The 21,667-nt window shown below is 44.8% G+C and overlaps 1 protein-coding gene across 4 annotated transcripts in view; it reads right to left on the reverse strand.

Moving 5' to 3' along the window:
- The window catches only part of nr6a1 (nuclear receptor subfamily 6 group A member 1), a 106,718-nt gene that overhangs the window by 39,461 nt on the left and 45,590 nt on the right, over positions 1-21,667 (reverse strand). The window contains exon 1 of one of the 4 annotated variants that reach the window (XM_062960742.1): positions 1,197-1,418. The exons of 2 other annotated variants lie outside the window; for them this stretch is intronic. In XM_062960742.1, the coding sequence (XP_062816812.1) occupies positions 1,197-1,203 (7 nt within the window). In that variant the 5' untranslated portion in view covers positions 1,204-1,418. Of the gene's footprint in view, positions 1-690; positions 985-1,196; positions 1,419-21,667 lie in introns of those variants that run through there. One more of the 4 variants, XM_003229452.4, reaches the window with a different exon arrangement.

Below are 21,667 nucleotides of genomic sequence, written 5' to 3' on the forward strand. Positions count from 1 at the left end.
AATCACTATCCATGGGAGAAGCAGGGCTTCGGGGAGGCCTATATGTGTGATGGAGATGAGGAGAAGAACAAGGAGAGTGGGGAGAAGAGGCCCAAGGAGCCACAAGGCAAGCCGGAAGCCCACCCCGTCCCCAGCACAAACAAAAGCCATTAATGCTTCCTCCTCCTCCTCCTCCTCCTCCTCCTCCTCCTCCTCCTCCTCCTCCTCCTCCAATTCAGGGACTTTTACCAAGGAGGGAAAACTAAGGGCAGAGGACAATTGGGGAGGGGGCTTGTTGTTTTTCCAAACTCCGGCTATAAACTCTGCCAGTGCACTCGCCCATAAACTTTAAAATCCAACACTGATCGAGAATAGCAAACAAAGCCTCCCCTGTCAAATCAGAATTTGTGACAGCACACAAATGCACACCCTCGCACCACTAACAACAACAACCACCATCACCACCACCACTACCACCAGGAATTTGAATAGTTTTAAAATAACCAGGAGAGTGTTTGCAGAAACCAGTTAGAAGCCACCCCACCCACCCCAACAACCACCATCACCACCACCACTACCACCAGGAATTTGAATAGTTTTAAAATAACCAGGAGAGTGTTTGCAGAGACCACTCGCTGGCCCTTTCCACCAGATAGAAGCCAAAGGAGCCCCCCACCCTATTTGCTCCCCGATTCCCAGCCAAGTCTTTACCTTCCCAGGCCTCCATTTCATGCTCAGCAGCGTCCGCATGGGACGGGGGGCTCGAGGGCACCCATGAAGAGAGGAGGGGTCCGGCAAAGGCTTTTGCTGGCTGCCTGGTATAGCTTACTGCCCCATGGAGGGTCGGTGGGTGGGGGTCCCGTTGGCCCAGAACACAACCGCCGCCCTCCCTCGCAGGTCAGTTTACAGGCTGGTCATGTGATGCAAAAGTTCAAGCCTTAAGGTCACAACTTGGAGGGGAATTGCCAAAGGGAACAAGGGGGGGGGGAGTGTGGACAGCAACAACAGGGAGTGACCGTGCGCACCACATCTTGAGCATCTGTGGGGCTGGGTCTGCCTGGGATCCCTCCCAGAGGCTATTTGTTCAGCAAAGAGCTCATCCTGCTGGTTGCTAGACTACAACTGGGGGCTTCTGGGAGATGTAGTCCAGCAAAGAAGGAGGGTGCACGTGCAGGGAGACCTCCAAATCTCCTTCCCCTCCCACCGGGTCCAGTTACCTTCCATAAAGGTGGCCTCTTGGCTTTGTCCAGCTGGCTTCAAGAGAGCAGCCCAGGGCTGGGCCGGCCCAGCTGGTCAGGCATGGCCACAATGCGGACAGAGCTCTCTCTCTCTCTCCCTCTCTCTTTCTCAATCCGCTGACCTCTGAGCTGAGGAGGGGGAAGTCCGGACACCCAAGCCTCCCGGCCACGGAGGAGAGGCCAATGGCACGGCGGGCCTGAGAAGGGGGTGGGCTCCAGGCCTGCTCGGATCAGGCACTGGATGATAGACAGCCACCCTCCCTTCCTCCTTCCCTCCCCACCCCTTCTTCTACTAAGCATCCCCAAACAGGCAGCATTTCTGAAAGCAAGAAGGGGGAAGATCCTGCACCCCAAGGAGGTTGTCTGGTTTTTTTGCCACTGGACAGCAAATCTTTGCTGGGGTGCCCAATGGGTCGGGTGCCGTGGCCTGGCCTCAAATAAGCAGCCTATGAAAAGGAAGGAGGGCTGCAGTGATGGATTGGGGGGAGAGTGGGAGTGGGAGTGTTAAAGCACGGAGCGGACCGAAAGATCCCAGGTTCAAATCCCGGGAGCGGAGTGGGCGCCCGCTGTTAGCTCCAGCTCCTGCCAAGCTAGCAGTTCGAAAACATGCAAACGGGAGTAGATCAATAGGTACCGCTCTGGCGGGAAGGTAACAGTGCTCCATGCAGTCCTGCCATTGGCCACATGACCTTGGAGGTGTCTACGGACAACGCCGGCTCTTCGGCGTAGAAATGGAGATGAGCACCAACCCCCAGAATGTGAGTAGATCAATAGGTACTGCTCTGGCGGAAAGGTAAGGGCACTCCATGCAGTCATGCCATTGGCCACATGACCTTGGAGGTGTCTACAGACAACGCCGGCTCTTCGGCGTAGAAATGGAGATGAGCACCAACCCCCAGAATGTGAGTAGATCAATAGGTACTGCTCTGGCAGAAAGGTAAGGGCACTCCGTGCAGTCATGCCACTGGCCACATGACCTTGGAGATGTCTATGGACAACGCCGGCTCTTCGGCGTAGAAATGGAGATGAGCACCAACCCCCAGAATGTGAGTAGATCAATAGGTACTGCTCTGGCAGAAAGGTAAGGGCACTCCGTGCAGTCATGCCACTGGCCACATGACCTTGGAGATGTCTATGGACAACGCCAGCTCTTCGGCGTAGAAATGGAGATGAGCACCAACCCCCAGAATGTGAGTAGATCAATAGGTACTGCTCTGGCAGAAAGGTAAGGGCACTCCGTGCAGTCATGCCACTGGCCACATGACCTTGGAGATGTCTATGGACAACGCCAGCTCTTCGGCGTAGAAATGGAGATGAGCACCAACCCTCAGAGTCAGACACTTCCTTTACCTAAGGAAGGCTGGAACCCCCAGTGGCGCAGCAGGTTAAACCGCTGAGCTGCTGAATTTGCCGACCAAATAATAATATTATAATAAATTTATTTTTGTACCCCGCCTCCATCTCCCCGGGGGGGACTCGGGGCGGCTTACAAATACAAAACGAAAGTACAATAACATCAAGTACCGAACGACGCGCAAATGAAAATTGAAAAGACATAAAATAAAATGACAACCACTACTAAAACACGAGTTAAAACACAGCAATATAATCCTAAAAATGAACTGGGCAAAAGTGCACTAAGTGAGACTTTAGTGGAAATTAAAGATCGGCGGTTTGAATCTGGGGAGTGGGGTGAGCCCCAGCTTCTGCCAACCTAGCAGCTCAAAAACATGCAAATGTGAGTAGATAAATAGGTGCCGCACTGGGGGAAAGCAACAGCACTTCAGCAGTGGAACTCTTTGCTTCCAAATCCAGTAGAAGCTCCTTCCTTGGAAGCTTTTAAGCAGAGGCTGGATGGCCATCTGTCCGCGGGACTTTGATTGTGCTTTTCCTGCATGACAAGGGGTTGGACTAGATGGTCCATGGGGTCTCTTCCAATGCTATGATTCTAAGGTAGAGACACTGAATTTGGCAGCACCAGAAAGCAGATACGGGAAACAACTCCATCTGCCAAATTGCTCCCAAAGGCGAGCCAGAGCTTGCAGGTCACTAATTACAAGATAATGAGCGTGTTCTATATAATTATTTAGTGTTGGATGAGGAGTGTCCCGTGGTTCAGGCGAACAAGAGATTCATCTGTTTGTGTCACAGAAGAAGGGCTTGTAACATTCAGCCACATTTGGAGGACCTAGAACAGTAGATACAGTAGAGTCTCACTTATCCAACGTTCTGGATTATCCAACACATTTTTGTAGTCAATGTTTTCAATATATCATGATATTTTGGTGCTAAATTTGTAAATACAGTAATTACTACATTGCATTACTGTGTATTGAACTACTTCTATCTATATATATAAAAGAGTGATGGCATCACGGCGACCCACAAAACAACAAAACTACAAGGCCTCCCAACCTCGAAATTTGACAACACAACCCATCATCCACGCCTCTAGGTTGATACAACAAAAAGAAAAGAAAAATAAAGTCCTAATTAGAGAGAGAGGAATAATTGCTTTTATCCAATTGCTGCCAGTTAGAAGGGTAAGCTCCTCCAACTTGGTCTCCTAGCAACCCAATAAAAAAAATAATAAACACTAAAAATTAATACAATAAAATACTATAATAACAGAAAATAACTAAAAATAATACAAGAAAATAATAAAATATAATAAATAAAAATATAACTTACAATAAAATTAATAAAAAATTGCAAATAACGTCAAATAAAAATTGCACAACAATTTTTAACCAATACCACCACCACTTTGCCACAGCAACGCGTGGCCAGGCACAGCTAGTTTTTTATAATATTTGTTGTATAACATGATGTTTTGGTGCTTAACTTGTAAAATCATAACCTAATTTGATGTTTAATAGGCTTTTCCTTAATCTCTCCTTATTATCCAACATATTCGCTTATCCAACGTTCTGTAGGCCCGTTTACGTTGGATAAGCGAGACTCTACTGTAGTTGTAATGATAACTGAACCCTGGGAACGGACTTCCCAAGCTCTCTGGCCAGGCTGAGTGCCTCTCCCTCGTTGTTCAGGCTGCAATTGCAAGAGGAGAAATATTTCCCTTTCTTTCTTTTCACAATTCACACTTTAAAGAAAGAATGAACGAAATGCAACGCAAGCGGAGGGGCTCGGTATGTACGGCATGTGCCATCAGCTTCCCTTCTGCTCAGGAGACAAAGCACTCTCTGCCGCAGGGCTGCCCAGAAACAGCAGCGGCCAAGAAGCAATCCGGTTTTACTGCCAACCAGTGTTCTTCGCTTTGGAGGCAATCCTGCCTGAAGCCCTAATCCAAGCTCATTATGAGGGGCTTCCAGGGAGGGGGGGGCAGGGAGCAGGGGATTTCGTTCTAGAGAAAACAGGCACTAGTATGAACCATCACAGGGAAATCCAGTAAGTCGCCTACGAAGAAAGGATGGGATGTATATATTCTGTTTTTGAACAGAAATAATCCTGTAGTTGCGCACAAACACGAGTCAAAGAACATGAAAGGCAATGCAGACTCACTCAGCCAGAGAAATCAGCCAGAGCAGAGCATGCAATGAACCAACCTGGACACAGGATATTATTTGAGAACACAAAAATGCTTGACCACTCCAACAACTATCAGGTCAGACGACACAGAGAAGCCATTGAAATCCACAAGCATGGGGACAAATTCAACAGAAAGGAGGAAACCATGAAAAGGAACAAAATCTGGCCACCAGTATTAAAAAACTCAAAAATCAGAACAGTAAATAAGAAGCAACACTCTGAGGGCAGAGGAGCCCCAAGGACGGCTAATGACTCTGAACAAAGGATGCCCCCCAGGCAAGAGACAAACCTTTCCAGTGCTAATTAGGGTGATTAACTGAAACATTAGCGCTGGCTTCCAACTGACAAAGGACTCTTGTCACACCCTGGACTCTCCACAGATATATATATTTTCCTTCCTTGCCCAGTTTATCCATGCCTCACAGCCTCTGAGGATGTCTGCCATAGATGTGGGCAAAACATCAGGAGAGAATGCTTCTGGAACCTGGCCACACAGCCCAAAAGACATACAACAACCCTGTGATCCCGGCCATGAAAGCCTTCGACAACACAGGTCCCAAACCATTTAGGGCTTTATAGGTAAGCACCTGCACCTTGAATTGTGACCAGAAACTTAATGGCAGCCGATGGATAAAAAGACAAGCACGGAGTGTGGAAACCTTCCACCGCAAAATACAGCACCAGAAAACGTTTCACCCCATCCTTTTGCTGGAAAGGCCCAATTTGACTTGGCTTTTGCCGGCAGAACGGCAGAGGGCAGCAGCAGGCAGTGCAGGAGTGACCGGAAAGCGCGGCAGAAGCTGCAAAACAGGCAGCCTCTTCCCCATTCAGTCTCCACTTGCAGGCAAGTTCTTCCCTCTCACACCACTTTCCGGGAAAGCAGAGGTGAAAAGGAACCCTTGAAGGCTCCTTTTCGCCAGCCATTCACATGCTGCGCGCACCCAGCCACGCACCCTTCTCTCCTCTTTTCACAGACAAGTTCCTTCTGACTTTCTGAATTAAAAAGGAAGGAGGCACGCAATCTCCGCCTGGATAGCCACAGAAGTGCAATTCATATTTTAAAGAAAGAGCAGCGTTTTTGACATGAGCGGCCTCGATGTGCTGGGAAAAAAATCACAAAGCACTTGCCACTTGGAACGCACTTATTAGAACTTGTTGCAGTAAGTGCTATTTTGATGACATGCTTTTCAAAAGTGATCTTTCAAGTATTGCTAAAATGTATTTTTTTTCTGGTTATAGTTGGTATGGGGGGAAAAAAACCAAAGGAAAAGTATTAGACGCATGCAAAGCCAGAATACTATTTCTCTCTGGGATTTGCAGGACAAGAAGGGTATTGAAAACACTTAAATTATTGGGAATGTTATTTATGGGATTATAACACTAGACTACAAACTAGTCATTGTAGCATTTCTTTCAAAATGAAGAAAGTGACTTCTCTCAGTTCTTTTAATAATAATAATAATTATTATTATTATTATTTGGAAACAATAGACATTGACAAAATCATGATCTGCCAACTGCAAAAGGCCACCCAACTGGGATCTGCGCACATCATCCAAAAATACATCACACAGTCCTAGACACTTGGGAAGTGTTTGACTTGTGATTTTGTGATACGAAATCTAGCATATCTATCTTGTTTGCTGTGTCATACAGTAATAATAATAATAATCATCATCATCATCATCATCCGGCTATATCTGCCTAGAAGATCGGGGGGCAGAGGACTCTTACAAGTAAAACAAGCAGTCAAAGAAGAAGAACATGCCCTGGCAGAATATGTCAAGCAAAGTGAAGAACCTGCTTTGATTGAAGTCAAAAATCAGAAACTCCTCAAAGCAGAGCAGACAAAAAACCAGTACAAGAAAGCCACACTACAAACTAGAGCTGACAGCTGGCACAACAAAACATTGCATGGAAAGTTCCTTGACAAAATTGAAGGAAAAGCTGACAAGGAGAAGACCTGGCTCTGGCTCACGAATGGGACCCTGAAGAAGGAGACAGAAGGCCTGATCCTTCCAGCCCAGGAGCAAGACATCAGGACAAAGGCCATTCAGGCCAAGATCGAAAAATCAGCTCATGACCCAAAATGCAGACTGTGCAAGGAAACCGACGAAACCATGGATCATATCCTCAGCTGCTGTAAGAAAATTGCACAGACAGACTACAAACAGAGGCACAACTACGTGGCCCAAATGATTCGTTGGAACTTATGCCTCAAGTACCACCTCCCAGCAGCAAAGAACTGGTGGGATCACAAACCTGCAAAAGTATTGGAAAAAGAGCACGCAAAAATACTGTGGGACTTCCGAATCCAGATTGACAAAGTTCTGGAACACAACACACCAGACATCACAGTTGTGGAAAAGAAAAAGGTTTGGATCATTGATGTTGCCATCCCAGGTGACAGTCGCATTGACGAAAAACAACAGGAAAAACCCAGCCGCTATCAGGACCTCAAGATTGAACTTCAAAGACTCTGGTAGAAACCAGTGCAGGTGGTCCCAGTGGTGATGGGCACACTGGGTGCCGTGCCAAGAGATCTCAGCTGGCATTTGGAAACAATAGACATTGACAAAATCACGATCTGCCAACTGCAAAAGGCCACCCGACTGGGATCTGCGCGCATCATCCAAAAATACATCACACAGTCCTAGACACTTGGGAAGTGTTCGACTTGTGATTTTGTGATACGAAATCCAGCATGTCTATCTTGTTTGCTGTGACATAATAAAACAATAATAATAATAATAATAATAATAATAATAATAATAATAATAATAATAATAAACTTTATTTATACCCTGCCACCATCTCCCCACGGGGACTTGGGCCGGCTCACATGGGGCAAGGCCTGACCAGTATAATTTACAAAAACAACAGCATAAATACATTGCAGAATATACGAAAAATAAAACACAGTAAGACAATAAAACAGGAGTTAATACAGTGATAATAATATCAATCAACCACCAAGTACAATTCAGTCGACTTCACTGGTGGGGGGACTGCAGTAGCAATATAAAAATAACATCATCAGTTAAAATACCTGAATAAAAGGGACCTAATAAAATTCAGGAGAGAGTTATCATGCCAACTGAGGCTGGTCATCCAGTGACTGTCTGGATCCCTTGGATGTAGTTCGTCTGATCCTGGAGACTTGAATTGAATCTAGATTAGCCAGAGATTCTTGCACTGCCTCTTTACCTATTCCGTGCTGCATTTCCACTCCTGCATCCTTTGCACCATCTTCCCCAAGTTGAGCATTGTTCACCTTTCGGGAGAATTCTCCAGGTATTTCCCACCCGCCCCCCTTTATTTCTAAAAGTAAACAATCCCAGCCAGTGTTTTCATAAGATGCATTAGTCCCTATGACTGCGTGCCAAAGGGCCTCAACCTGAAACTGAACTAAGTGGTGCCAGTAATTCTGCAGACAATGGGGCTGGCGGTGGCCCAGTGACCTCAGTGGAAGAGAGCTAAACTCCGCTGGAAGAGCGGACCGCTACTTCAGATCATGCACAGCTCATTGAACGGGTCGCAATTAGTGTTGACACTTTTTAACACCTGATATACAGAATCCTCTAGACGCAAAGAGAGAGGTAGCATTTGGAAGGAAGACTGTACGAGAACACCAGATGCTGTGCTCTATGTTCAGAAGAAGGCTCTAAGTATTCCTTGTCAAAAAGACCTTGTGACATTCGGTCATTCAAAGGCCGCTTTCTCAAATTCCAAGGTCCTTCTTCTCAGCTTATCTATCTATATATATAAAAGAGTAATGGAATCCTGGCGACCGCCAAAACAACAAAACTAAACACCCCACAACCTCGAAAATTGACAACACAACCCATCATCCACGCCTCTAGGTTGATACAACAAAAAGAAAAGAAAAATAAAATCCTAATTAGAGGGAGGGGAATAATTGTTTTTATCCAATTGCTGCCAGTTAGAAGGCTAAGCTCCGCCCACTTGGTCTCCTAGCAACTCACTCACCCAGGGGACAGGGGACACTCTTTTATATATATAGATTTGACAGAAAAAGTAGTTCAATATGCAGTAATGCTATGTAGTAATTACTGTATTTACGAATTTAGCACCAAAATATCACGATGTATTGAAAACATTGACTACAAAAATGCGTTGGATAATCCAGAACATGTGTGTGTGTGTGTGTGTGTGTGTGTGTGTGTGTGTGTGTATATATATATATATATATGTATGTATGTAATGTGCATAATTCCCATGGAGGAAACAACAAAACCACTGGACCAAATCACACCAAATTTGGCCACGAAAGGACATAGTCATGCAATCAATCTGCAGGCGGCAGCGTGTCAGCAAAAATGGCCAGGCGTGTCAGTGCTGACACGCGTGTCATAGGTTGGCCATCACTGCCCTATACCGTCTGCCAGATGTCAATAATTTTTTTTTCCGGATGGGATGGATCCCCAAGAATGCTCTGAGCTCAAACCAGGTGATTTCTTCCGGGCCTCGGGCCAGAAGCTCCTAAAAGTCAGTGGTTCTCCAACTTTGGTCCTTGATGTTTTCAGATTTCAGCTTCCAAAATTTCTAGCCAGCTTCCAATGGTTAGGGATTCTGGGAGCTGAAGTCTAAATCATCTGGAAGACTAGACTGAAAACTGCTGCTCCTCAAAGACGCCCCCCGGGCCCCCCGGGTCATCAAATTACGTTACATCAACCCACGTTTCACGTCCGGTCAGCTCCAGCCTGTTTTCTCAGCACCCTGGTTTTTTGCTCCAGATCTGTCACTTTGCATTAGCACCTTTCCTACTGGCTGCCTACAGAAATAACAGCCTCTGATGTGTCGGCACAATCCATTTGTCCTGCTCTAATTCCTTTCTGACACAGCCCTCTTGCTGCCGTCTTGCCTCTCCTGACCTCACCCTCATCCTACGCACATACATACGTTGTGGCTGCTTCTCCACTCGGCTCTTATGTGCCCATACATGTACACTACACACACATGCACAAAACAAGGCTTAGGCAGATCTCCTTGCTTTATTTCCCATAGCACCATTGGGAAGCAGGCATTTATTGTGCCCATTTCAGGGATAAGAGAACCGAGGCTGGTTCACGTGGTTTTCCAAGGTTTGATTATTAAAAGGTAAAGCTTTTCCCTGATGTTAAGTCCAGTCGTGTCCGACTCTGGGGGTTGGTGCTCATCTCCATTTATTTATTTATTTAATTACAGTATTTATATTCCGCCCTTTTTTCTCACCCCGAAGGGGACTCAGGGCGGATTACAATGAACACATATATGGCAAACATTCAATGCCAACACACAAACAACATATATAGACAGACACAGAGGCATTTAACTTTTTTTTTCCAGCTTCACGATTCCGGCCACAGGGGGAGCTGTTGCTTCACTGTCCACTAGTGGCTGTACTTCCTCATTCCTTTCCTCGTGTTTTACTGGCAGTTTTATGATGTTGTAAATTAGTTAAATTAGCCTCCCGCATAAAGCGTACCTAAATTTCCCTACTTGACAGATGCAACTGTCTTTCGGGGCTGCATAGGTCAACATTTCTAAGCCAAAGAGCCGGCGTTGTCCGTAGACACCTCCAAGGACATGATTGCATGGAACGCCGTTACCTTCCCGCCAGAGCGATACCTATTTTTTATTTCTTTTTTTTATATTGTCTACTCACATATCTAATATATCATCATTCTATTCATTCTTTTTTCCCCCACCCCTACCCCATACCACAATTCCATTAGAAATTTAACTCCATCCATGAGCACAACTTTTCCCATTTCTGTACAATAGTTACATTGGCTTCGCCTCTTTTTATCCAATCCGAATATATTGTCCGTTTCTCTTTAATTTTCCTCATTTTATCTTCCTTCTTATCCTCAGAGGTTACATTTGCAATAATTTCTGGCTGGACCTGGTCAAACAGATAATTCTTCCAATTCACCATATTCCACTTTTCTTCGTCTCTCCAGCCCTAAGCTATTACTGCCTTCCCTGCAAGAATCATAGCTTTGAATAAATGTAAGTAAGTAAGTAAACGTTTATTTGTATACCGCCCTCTCTCCCGAAAGGGACTCAGGGCCGTTTCCAATATAAAATCAGCATAAAACATTGTACAATAAAACACTGAAAACACTATAAAACGCTATAAGAATTAAAAACAAAAACAAAACATAACAATTGACTAAAACAATCACATAAACAGAAGGAATATAATCACTCAAATAACATATGAATCTGAAAAGAAAAAAGACCACTGGGATGGAGGAGAGGATGGCCTGGAGGGACCACTAGAACTAGATCTTGATATTACCGGAGCGGTACCTATTGATCTACTCACATTGGCATGTTTTCAAACTGTAAGGTTGGCAGAAGCTGGAGCTAACAGCGGGCGCTCACTCCACTCCCTGGGTTTGAACCTGGGACCTTTTGGTCTGCAAGTTCAGCAGCTCACCGCTTTAACACACTTCGCCACCCGAGGCTTGATTATTATTCATCACTAAACATTGATATGTTTCAGTGATGGGCCCATAACCACATGGGTTATGGGCCCAGATTTCAGCCTTTGAATCCTGCAAGAGAAAATGTGAAAAGGAAAGAAAGAAGGAAGCCTTAGATGGCATTGAAGGCTACTATTCCAACAGGAAAACATAAGGCAAGCCTGCAGAACCAGGCAAACTGAATGGAAGGCTACTACTGTGCTAACCTTTGTAACAGGGCTAAACCATACCCAGCTATGTCTGTATATCACGTTCCAGACGCAAACCAAGCCTGCTGCAATCCACTTTGCACCAGGCAGGTGTAAAAGCCCCCCCGCCCCAAACCCTGGCCCCGGGGCCTACGAGCTAAAAGCCAGGCAGTCTCAAGGTGCATCTGTTTTCTATAAAGACAAAGTCCCGGAATGCAACAGGCGCCTGGGATTCGCCCGAGGGGATCTTTCGAGACAAGAGAGATGGCAGACAACTGCAAAGACCCCTTCGGAGAGAGAGCAGCAAGGAAAACAAGAGGCCTCTCGCTTCCGACGCCTTCTCAGCGTCACGGATGGTGCGATGTTCCTACATATTTTGGGAAGGTGCTAATGCCTTTCATAAAGTGCAGCTTACATTTGGATTCCGCATACGCCGCGCACTCAAGCACATCCTTTCTCAAGCACAGGATTCAGAAAGTTCTATGACGCCAGATGGGGCCCCTGGTGGCTCAGTGTGTTAAAGTGCTGAGCTGCTGAACTTGCAGACAAAAAGGTCCCAGGTTCAAATCCCCGGAGCGGAATGAGCGCCTGCTGTTAGCCCCAGCTCCTGCCAACCTAGCAATTCGAAAACATGCATGTACCGCTCCGGTGGGAAGGTAACGGCACTCCATGCAGTCATGCCAGTGGCCACATGACCTTGGAGGTGTCTACGGACAATGCCGGCTCTTTGGCTTAGAAATGGAGATGAGCACCAACCCCCAGAGTGTGAGTAGATCAATAGGTACTGCTCCGGCGGGAAGGTAACGGCGCTCCATGCAGTCATGGCAGTGGCCACATGACCTTGGAGGTGTCTACGGACAACGCCGGCTCTTCGGCTTAGAAATGGAGATGAGCACCAACCCCCAGAGTGTGAGTAGATCAATAGGTACCGCTCCGGTGGGAAGGTAACGGCGCTCCATTCAGTCATGGCAGTGGCCACATGACCTTGGAGGTGTCTATGGACAATGCCAGCTCTTGGGCTTAGAAATGGAGATGAGCACCAACCCTCAGAATGTGAGTAGATCAATAGGTACCGCTCCGGTGGGAAGGTAACGGTGCTCCATGCAGTCATGCCAGTGGCCACATGACCTTGGAGGTGTCTATGGACAACGCCGGCTCTTCGGCTTAGAAATGGAGATGAGCACCAACCCTCAGAATGTGAGTAAATCAATAGGTACTGCTCTGGTGGGAAGGTAACGGCGCTCCATGCAGTCACGGCTATGGCCACATGACCTTGGAGGTGTCTACAGACAACGCTGGCTCTTCGGCTTAGAAATGGAGATGAGCACCAACCCCCAGAGTGTGAGTAGATCAATAGGTACTGCTCTGGTGGGAAGGTAACGGTGCTCCATTCAGTCATGGCAGTGGCCACATGACCTTGGAGGTGTCTACGGACAACGCTGGCTCTTGGGCTTAGAAATGGAGATGAGCACCAACCCCCAGAGTCAGTCACGACTGGACTTAACGTTTACCTTTTATGACACCAGAGAAAAATTTCTGCTGCAGTCTGTACCTAACATCAAGCCATCGCCTGCCAAAACCTTAGGTCCACTCAGCTCAGGGTCAAAGGGATTCCTAGTGCTGTGATAATTGTTTCCCTCTTGCGGCCACTCGTTTGTGTAATTAAACTGCCCTTCTTAATTCGTGGGTCGTGACAGGGGAGGGAGCTCCCATAAGCCTCCTGAGATCCGAAGTCTCTTTCTTGGACACGGCCCAGAATTTCCCAGCCGGCATGCCCAGGGATACTGGGAAGTGTCGTCCAAGAACTATGGAAGCATCCGAAGCAAGATCTTTGTCCAGACCTTGCCCAGGAGTCTCAAACCAACCATTTGTTCTAAGTGCAGGTCCACGGACTATTCAGGACTGTACGGTTCTCAAAAGGTGCTTTGGAGATCTATATTTATTCATGCCAAGGATGAAGGTTCCTCGCGATGGCAAGGCCACGGGGCACCCACTGGCAGCCTGAACATGATCCAAGAATAGCGCTGCCTTAAGAGCCTGCGATGTTGAGATCACAAGGAAGAGCGGGAGGAGGGAGAGAATTAGGCCACAGCTGTGGCATTCGGGAGGCTGCGACATAGACTCAATATGTCACAGAGCATTACATCAGATGAAAGGATGGCCATGGCCAGGCACAGGACTCGCCGGCTTTCACCTGCGTTCCAGCACTGCTTCCCATTGTTCAGGCAACATAAAAGCAACACAGCACTAAGCTCACATGTGCTGAGCGGAGAAAGAGAAGCAAAACGGGGCAATATTTGGGGCAACCCCTCTTCCTCTTCAGCGTTGGCATCTCCGAATCTTCTAATCCAGGGGTCCCCAAACTTTTAAAGCAGAGGGCCGGTCCACAATCCTTTAGACCAGGGGTCCCCAAACTAAGGCCCGGGGGCCGGATGCGGCATATACATATAATATTGATAATAATATTATAATGTAATACAATATAACACTAATAATAATACCATATAATAATATTAATTATATATTCTATATTACATATAATATTACAGATAATATTACAGTATAGTGGTATAGTTCAATATCTATATATATAAAAGAGTGATGGCATCAGGGCAGCGGACAAAACAACAAAACTACAGGCCCCCCCAACCTCAAAATTTGACAACACAACCCATCATTCCCAGCTCTAGGTTGATACAACAAAAAAAGAAAAGAAAAAAAAGTCCTAATTACAGGGAGAGGAATAATAGTTTTTATCCAGTTGCTGCCAGTTAGAAGGCTAAGCTCCGCCCAGTTGGTCTCCTAGCAACCCACTCAGCCCAGGGGACGGGCAGAGTTAGGCCTCACTTAGGCCTCTTCCACACTGCCTACAAAATACAGATTATCTGCCTCTACGTTTATACAACAAAAAGCTCCAGCTACTCCAGAAAATGGCCAGGCTTTGAGACTGCAAGGCTATTCGCTGCTATTCCACCTGGCCAACAAAGGATTCCCATAAGCCACAGCAACGCGTGGCCGGGCAAAGCTAGTATACTATATTACAGTAGAGTCTCACTTATCCAACATTCTGGATTATCCAACACATTTTTCTAGACAATGTTTTCAATACATCGTGATATTTTGGTGCTAAATTCGTAAATACAGTAATTCCTACATAGCATTACTGCGTATTGAACTACTTTTTCCGTCAAATTTGTTGTATAACATGATGTTTTGATGCTTAATTTGTAAAATCATAATGTAATTTGATGTTTAATAGGCTTTTCCTTAATGCCTCCTTATTATCCAACATATTCACTTATCCAACATTCTGCCAGCCCGTTTATGTTGGATAAGTGAGACTCTACTGTATTAGCATAGCACAATATTAGTATTATATATTACTATATTGAACTATACCACTATACTGTAATAATATATGTAATATATAACATATAATTAATATTATTATATGGTATTATTATTAGTATTATATTGTATAACATGATAATATTTTATCAATATTATATGTATATCTATATATATAAAAGAGTGATGGCATCACAGTGACCCACAAAACAACAAAACTACAGGCCCCCCAACCTCGAAATTTGACAACACAACCCATCATCCACGCCTCTAGGTTGATACAACAAAAAGAAAAGAAAAATAAAGTCCTAATTAGAGAGAGAGAAATAATTGCTTTTATCCAATTGCTGCCAGTTAGAAGGCTAAGCTCCTCCAACTTGGTCTCCTAGCAACCCAATAAAAAATAATAAAAAACACTAAAAATTAATACAATAAAATACAGTAGAGTCTCACTTATCCAAGCCTCGCTTATCCAAGCCTCTGGATAATCCAAGCCATTTTTGTAGTCAATGTTTTCAATATATCGTGATATTTTGGTGCTAAATTCGTAAATACAGTAATTACAACATAACATTACTGTGTATTGAACTACTTTTTCTGTCAAATTTGTGGTATAACATGATGTTTTGGTGCTTGATCTGTAAAATCATAACCTAATTTGATGTTTAATAGGCTTTTCCTTAATCCCTCTCTATTATCCAAGATATTCGCTTATCCAAGCTTCTGCCGGCCCGTTTAGCTTGGATAAGTGAGACTCTACTGTACTATAATAACAGAAAATAACTAAAAAGAATACAAGAAAATAATAAAATATAATAAATAAAAATATAACTTACAATAAAATTAATAAAAAATTGCAAATAACGTCAAATAAAAATTACACAACAATTTTTAACCAATACCACCACCACTTTGCCACAGCAACACGTGGCCGGGCACAGCTAGTACTATATATTATATTATTAAAACTAATATAAAAATATTATATTATAAAACTGAAGATGGGGGCCAGGTAAAGGACCTTGGAGGGCCGCATTCGGCCTCCGGGCCTTAGTTTGGGGACCCATGTTCTAATCGGACTGCGCTAAAACCCAACCCTTGGTGACAATGGGAGTCTGGATCCAGAGCTTTGCTGGGCTTCAGGCTGTTTGGATCAGCTACTCGTGAGAAGCACATTGGCATACAAGAAAGTGGCTGCACCAGAGGATCCCATCTAGAGAGCGCTGGGTTGAAAAGGCCACCTTAACAGCTGGAGAGGCTTTTGTTCCCTGAATTCACTCTCTATCGATCCAGCTATTTGTTTCATATTTGGCCTTTCTCCCCATATAAGTTCCAAGACAGATGACGACACCAGTTTAAACAACCCAACATTATAATGCCAGTTAATAGACAAAAAGGGTCTTTGTGAACAAAAAGGGCTGGAAGAAAAGGACCCAACCCTTGGAGGAATGGGCAGGAACTGTACGCTTCTTGTTCTCTTCGGCAGCAAGATTCAGAGATGAGATTGCCAAGTAGAACTGCCACAGCCAGAGAGACTCTACCCCTTAACACATTTATTTATTATTTATTTATTTACAGTATTTATATTCCGCCCTTCTCACCCCGAAGGGGACTCAGGGCGGATTACAATGAACACATATATGGCAAACATTCAATGCCAACAGACAAACATATATAGACAGACACAGAGGCATTTAACATTTTTTTCCAGCTTCACGATTCTGGCCACAGGGGAAGCTGTTGCCTCACTGTCCACTACTGGCTGTACTTCCTCATTCCATTCCTCGTGTTTTGCTGGCAGCAGTTTTTTTTATGATGTTGTAAATTAGTTAAATTAGCCTCCCGCATAAAGCGTACCTAAATTTCCCTACTTGACAGATGCAACTGTCTTTCGGGGCTGCATAGGTCAACAGCAAGCCGGGCTATTTAATGGTCGGGGGCTTAACCCGACCCGGGCTTCGAACTCATGACCTCTCGGTCAGTAGTGATTTATTGCAGCTGGTTACTAGCCAGCTGAGCCACAGCCCGGCCCAAAGCCATCCCATTCCTGCTGATGCACCTTGCAGTCCCTCCTGCGTCCCTCTGAAAGTACAAACCCGTCCTCTGGCGCATGAACCAAACTTTCTGTCTTGAAACTTGGTCAAGCCATTCTCGCCACTCGTCCTCGCCAGCCTGACAATCCAAAGACTTTGTGTTCTCTCGCGCTTTCACTTTAAGTCACATTTGCTCAAGCTCAGCTGGTTCGGCAGGCACGCTTCAGCTCAGTGACCCACTTTCAGGCTGCGCTGCTGCCGAGCGACCGAGGCCTTTGCAAGACAGGCATCCTTTTGCTACAGCTTTCCCGCTTCTGAAGGAGTGGGACATGGAAACATCTAGGCTATGCACACGCACATGGCGGCACATAGGCAACTGGAAGACAGAGCACGGGACTGTGTGTATTGGAAATGGATGAGAGACAAACCATTGGAAATGGATGAGAGACAAAAGATTTATTTATTTACAGTATTTACTAGCTGTGCCCGGCCACACGTTGCTGTGGCGAAGTCTGGTGGTCTGGGAAATAAAGTATTGAGGAATTGGTGGTAGTTAAGGTCAAGGGTAAAGGTTTTCCACTGACATTAAGTTCATTCGTGTCTGACTTTGGGGGTTGGCGGTCATCTCCATTTCTAAGCCGAAGAGCCGGCGTTGTCCGTAGACTCCTCTAAGGTCATGTGGCCGGCATGACTACATGGAGCGCCATTACCTTCCCGCTGGAGCAGTACCTATTCATGTACTCTCATTTGCATGTTTTTGAACTTTAGGGTTGGCAGAAGCTGTCTAAGTGAGGCCTAACTCTGCCTGTCCCCTAGGCTGAGTGGGTTGCTAGGAGCTTAGCCTTCTAACTGGCAGCAATTGGATAAAAACAATTATTTCTCTCTCTTTAATTAGGACTTTATTTTTCTTTTCTTTTTGTTGTATCAACCTGGAGGCATGGATGATAGGTTGTGTTTTCAAATTTTGAGATTGGGGGGCCTTTAGTTTTGTTGTTTTGTCAGTCGCCGGGATAGATATTCTGCCCTTCCTTCTCACCCCAATGGGGACTCAGGGTGGATCACATTACACATACAGTAGAGTCTCACTTATCCAACATAAACGGGCTGGCAGAATGTTGGATAAGCGAATATGTTGGATAATAAGAAGGCATTAAGGAAAAGCCTATTAAACATCAAATTAGGTTATGATTTTACAAATTAAGCACCAAAACATCATGTTATACAACAAATTTGGCAGAAAAAGTAGTTCAATACGCAGTAATGCTATGTAGGAATTACTGTATTTATGAATTTAGCACCAAATTATCATGATGTATTGAAAACATTGACTACAAAAATGGCTTGGATAATCCAGAGGCTTGGATAAGTGAGGCTTGGATTAGTGAAACTCTACTCTGTGTGTGTGTGTGTATGTGTGTGTATATATATATAATCATTCTATTATTATTCTATTATTATTGTAGTATATTGTCATATTATTACTATTATATTATTCAGTATTCATGACTACATTGAAAACTAGAATAGAGAGAAATCAGTGTGGAAACTACAAGAGGTACCATAGATCGTTGTGCATGGAAATAAGGGTAGTAAATCGTTTTTGATTTATTAAATACAGTTATATATTACAATTATACATTTTTGTTATTTAAACTATACATATTGCGAAATTATGGTTTTTTTCTCTCGGAAGTGACACACCACCCAAGTCATGCTAGGTTTTTTGGTGCAGTAATGCTATGTAGGAATTACTGTATTTATGAATCTAGCACCAAAATATCATGATGTATTGAAAACATTGACTACAAAAATGGGTTGGATAATCCAGAAGGTTGGATAAGCGAGTGTTGGATAAGTGAGACTCTACTGTATAAGGCAAACATTCACTGCCTTAACATAGAACAAAGACAGAGACAAACGCAGGCTCCGAGCTGGCCTCGAACTCATGACCTCTTGGTCAGAGTGATTTGTTGCAGCTGGCTGCTCACCAGCCTGCGCCACAGCCCGGGCCCAAGATCCCAATTTCCAGCTCAACTCTTACCTCCCGCTACTTTGACATATTTTCTTGCTGGGTTTCTGTCGCCAGCAATCCTCCCCTGTATGAAATCATACGTAAGTCAAGGTAGACTGTCCACTCCTACTTGTCTCTGAAGCTACCCGGGGAACGTCTTCCCACAAAGTCTTCCATGAAGAGGAGAGCAAACCCACCAGGCCTACCCCCATGATCAGGTACTACGCTGCCAGAAAGGAATCAAGGAATCAAGGACAGGACCAAATTAGCACCGTCTGTAGGACCGATGGTAATCCTGGGGTCAGGATCCCCGCTGAGGCGCACCCTTTGCCTTCTATAAATGAAAGCCACTTTCGCCCACGAAAGAGGAAAGCCACAACTGGCAAAGCTGTACGGTGACCTACTTTCCCAGTGGCCCAGAAAGCTGGGGAATAAATCCCAAGCCCAGCATTCAGAGGAGACAACAAGGAGAGCAGCCCCCAACTGTCGCGGGGGATTAAAGGCTGCTGCAGCACAGCTTGTGGTTCTGAGTGACAGGCCGAGATCCCGGAGCACAGCTGGGGCATCTGCGCCAGCCCTCCCTCCGCACGGAGGCATGGAAAATGGAGCTGGAAGCAGCCGCACCAACCCAGCCCACTCACGTCACAGGCCTCTCTTCACCGTTTTGGGAGATATCGGCCTGGCAGTCGCAACTGGACATTGTCTCACTTGTAGTCTCGTGCGCTGAAGCTGGAATCACAATTCAAAAGGGGACCGAAGTTGGTGGGGTTTTTGAAATCCATAGATTTGGCCTTCCTTTTGTTCTTCATTTTTGAAAGCAACGTAGGCGAGAAGACATCTCTGCCTTCCCTCATTTTCCTGGCCCCAGCCCTTTCATATTTTGTATTATTTATTATTTATACTAGCTGTGCCCGGCCACGCGTTGCTGTGGCAAAATCTGGTGGTCTGGGAAATAAAGTATTGAGGAATTGGTGGTAGTTAAGGTCAAGGGTCAAGGTTTTCCCCTGACATTAAGTCCAGTCGTGTCTTACTCTGGAGGTTGGTACTCATCTCCATTTCTAAGCCGAAGAGCCGGCGTTGTCCGTAGACTCCTCCAAGGTCATGTGGCATGACTTTATGGAGCGCTGTTACCTTCCCGTCAGAGCAGTACCTATTCATCTACTCTCATTTGCATGTTTTTGAACTTTAGGGTTGGTATAAGCTGGGGCTAATAGTGGGGGCTCTCTCCGCTCCCTTAATTCAAACCTGCGACGTTTCGGTCCAGAAGTTCAGCAGTTTAGCGCTTTAACACGCTGCGCCATCAGGGGATATTATTTCGTAAAGGTTGTGAATATACAATATTCTAATTGTTTTTTTACCAGTTGGAGGCAAGTATGAATGCTGGAATTAGGCAAAATTATTAGCCTTGCAGCTTTATAGCCTGGTTCCTCCCTGAGTGAATTTTTTGTTGGGAGGTGTTAGCTAGCCCTTATGGTTTCCTATCTGGAATTTCCTTGTTTTTAGAGTGGTGTTCTTTGTGCTATTTTCTGTGCTTCTACTGTCTGTGGCCCTTAGAAAACAATTATTCCTCTCCCTCTAATTAGGACTTTATTTTTCTTTTCTTTTTGCTGTATCAACCTAGAGGCATGGATGAGGGGTTGTGCTGTCAATTTTCTAGGTTGTGGGGTGTTTAGTTATTTTGTTTTGTTGGTCGCCGGGATTCCATCACTCTTTTATATATATAGATTATTTAGGTCATTTCTTATGTGCAAATGGATAAGTGTTTGTAAGAATCATGTCCTATCCATGTATGACCAGCAGCAATTAAGCCACCTGCTAAAGACTGAGTACTATTCATAGCAGGGGTCCTCAAACTTTTAAAGCAGAGGGCCAGTCCACAATCCTTCAGACTGTTGAGGGGCCGAATTATCATTTGGAAAAAAAATACGAACAAATTCCTATGCACACTGCACATGTCTTATTTTTTGTAGTACAAAACAGCAACAACAACAATGAAGGAACAATACAATATAGTAAAATGAAAACAATTTTAACCAACGTAAACCTATCTTGGAAGTGGTCCCGGTGGTGATGGGCACACTGGGTGCCGTGCCAAAAGAGCTCAGTCGGCATTTGGAAACAATAGACATTGACAAAATCACGATCTGCCAACTGCAAAAGGCCACCCTACTGGGATCTGCACGCATCATCCGAAAATACATCACACAGTCCTAGACACTTGGGAAGTGTTTGACTTGTGATTTTGTGATATGAAATCCAGCATATCTATCTTGTTTGCTGTGTCATAATAAAATAATGATAATAAACTTTATTTTTATATCCCGCCCCATCTCCCCAAAAGGACTCGGGGCGGCTCACAACAGGGACAAGCCCGAAACAACGACACAACATATTTGACAAAAACTTAAAACATTCCAACGAATATATTTTTGCTGGCAAAATCCTTGCAACAACAGAACATATTGTTGGGAAACCCCACTATTATCACCTAAAGTGCACTTGAAAAGACTCTTTAACAACAAAACATCCTACTCCTGGATATTGCTTATACTTTAGCAACAAGATATCCTATGCTCAGGTATTTTCTACGTTTTGGCAACAAAATAGCCTATGCCTGGATATTTCCTATACTTTAGCAACAAAATATCAGACACTTGAATATTTCCTGTGCTTTAGCAACAAAATATACTATGTTTGGATATTTCCCCTGCTATCTTATCCCCGATATAATCTCCAGTTAGATCCTATGGCAAACCAAGCCTGAACTCTCCCTAGGAGCCAAGATGTCGTACTTTGACCGTATTATGAGAAGACAACGCTCGCTAGA

The sequence above is a fragment of the Anolis carolinensis genome, unplaced genomic scaffold, assembly GCF_035594765.1.
Source record: "Anolis carolinensis isolate JA03-04 unplaced genomic scaffold, rAnoCar3.1.pri scaffold_7, whole genome shotgun sequence".
NCBI lineage: Eukaryota > Metazoa > Chordata > Lepidosauria > Squamata > Dactyloidae > Anolis > Anolis carolinensis.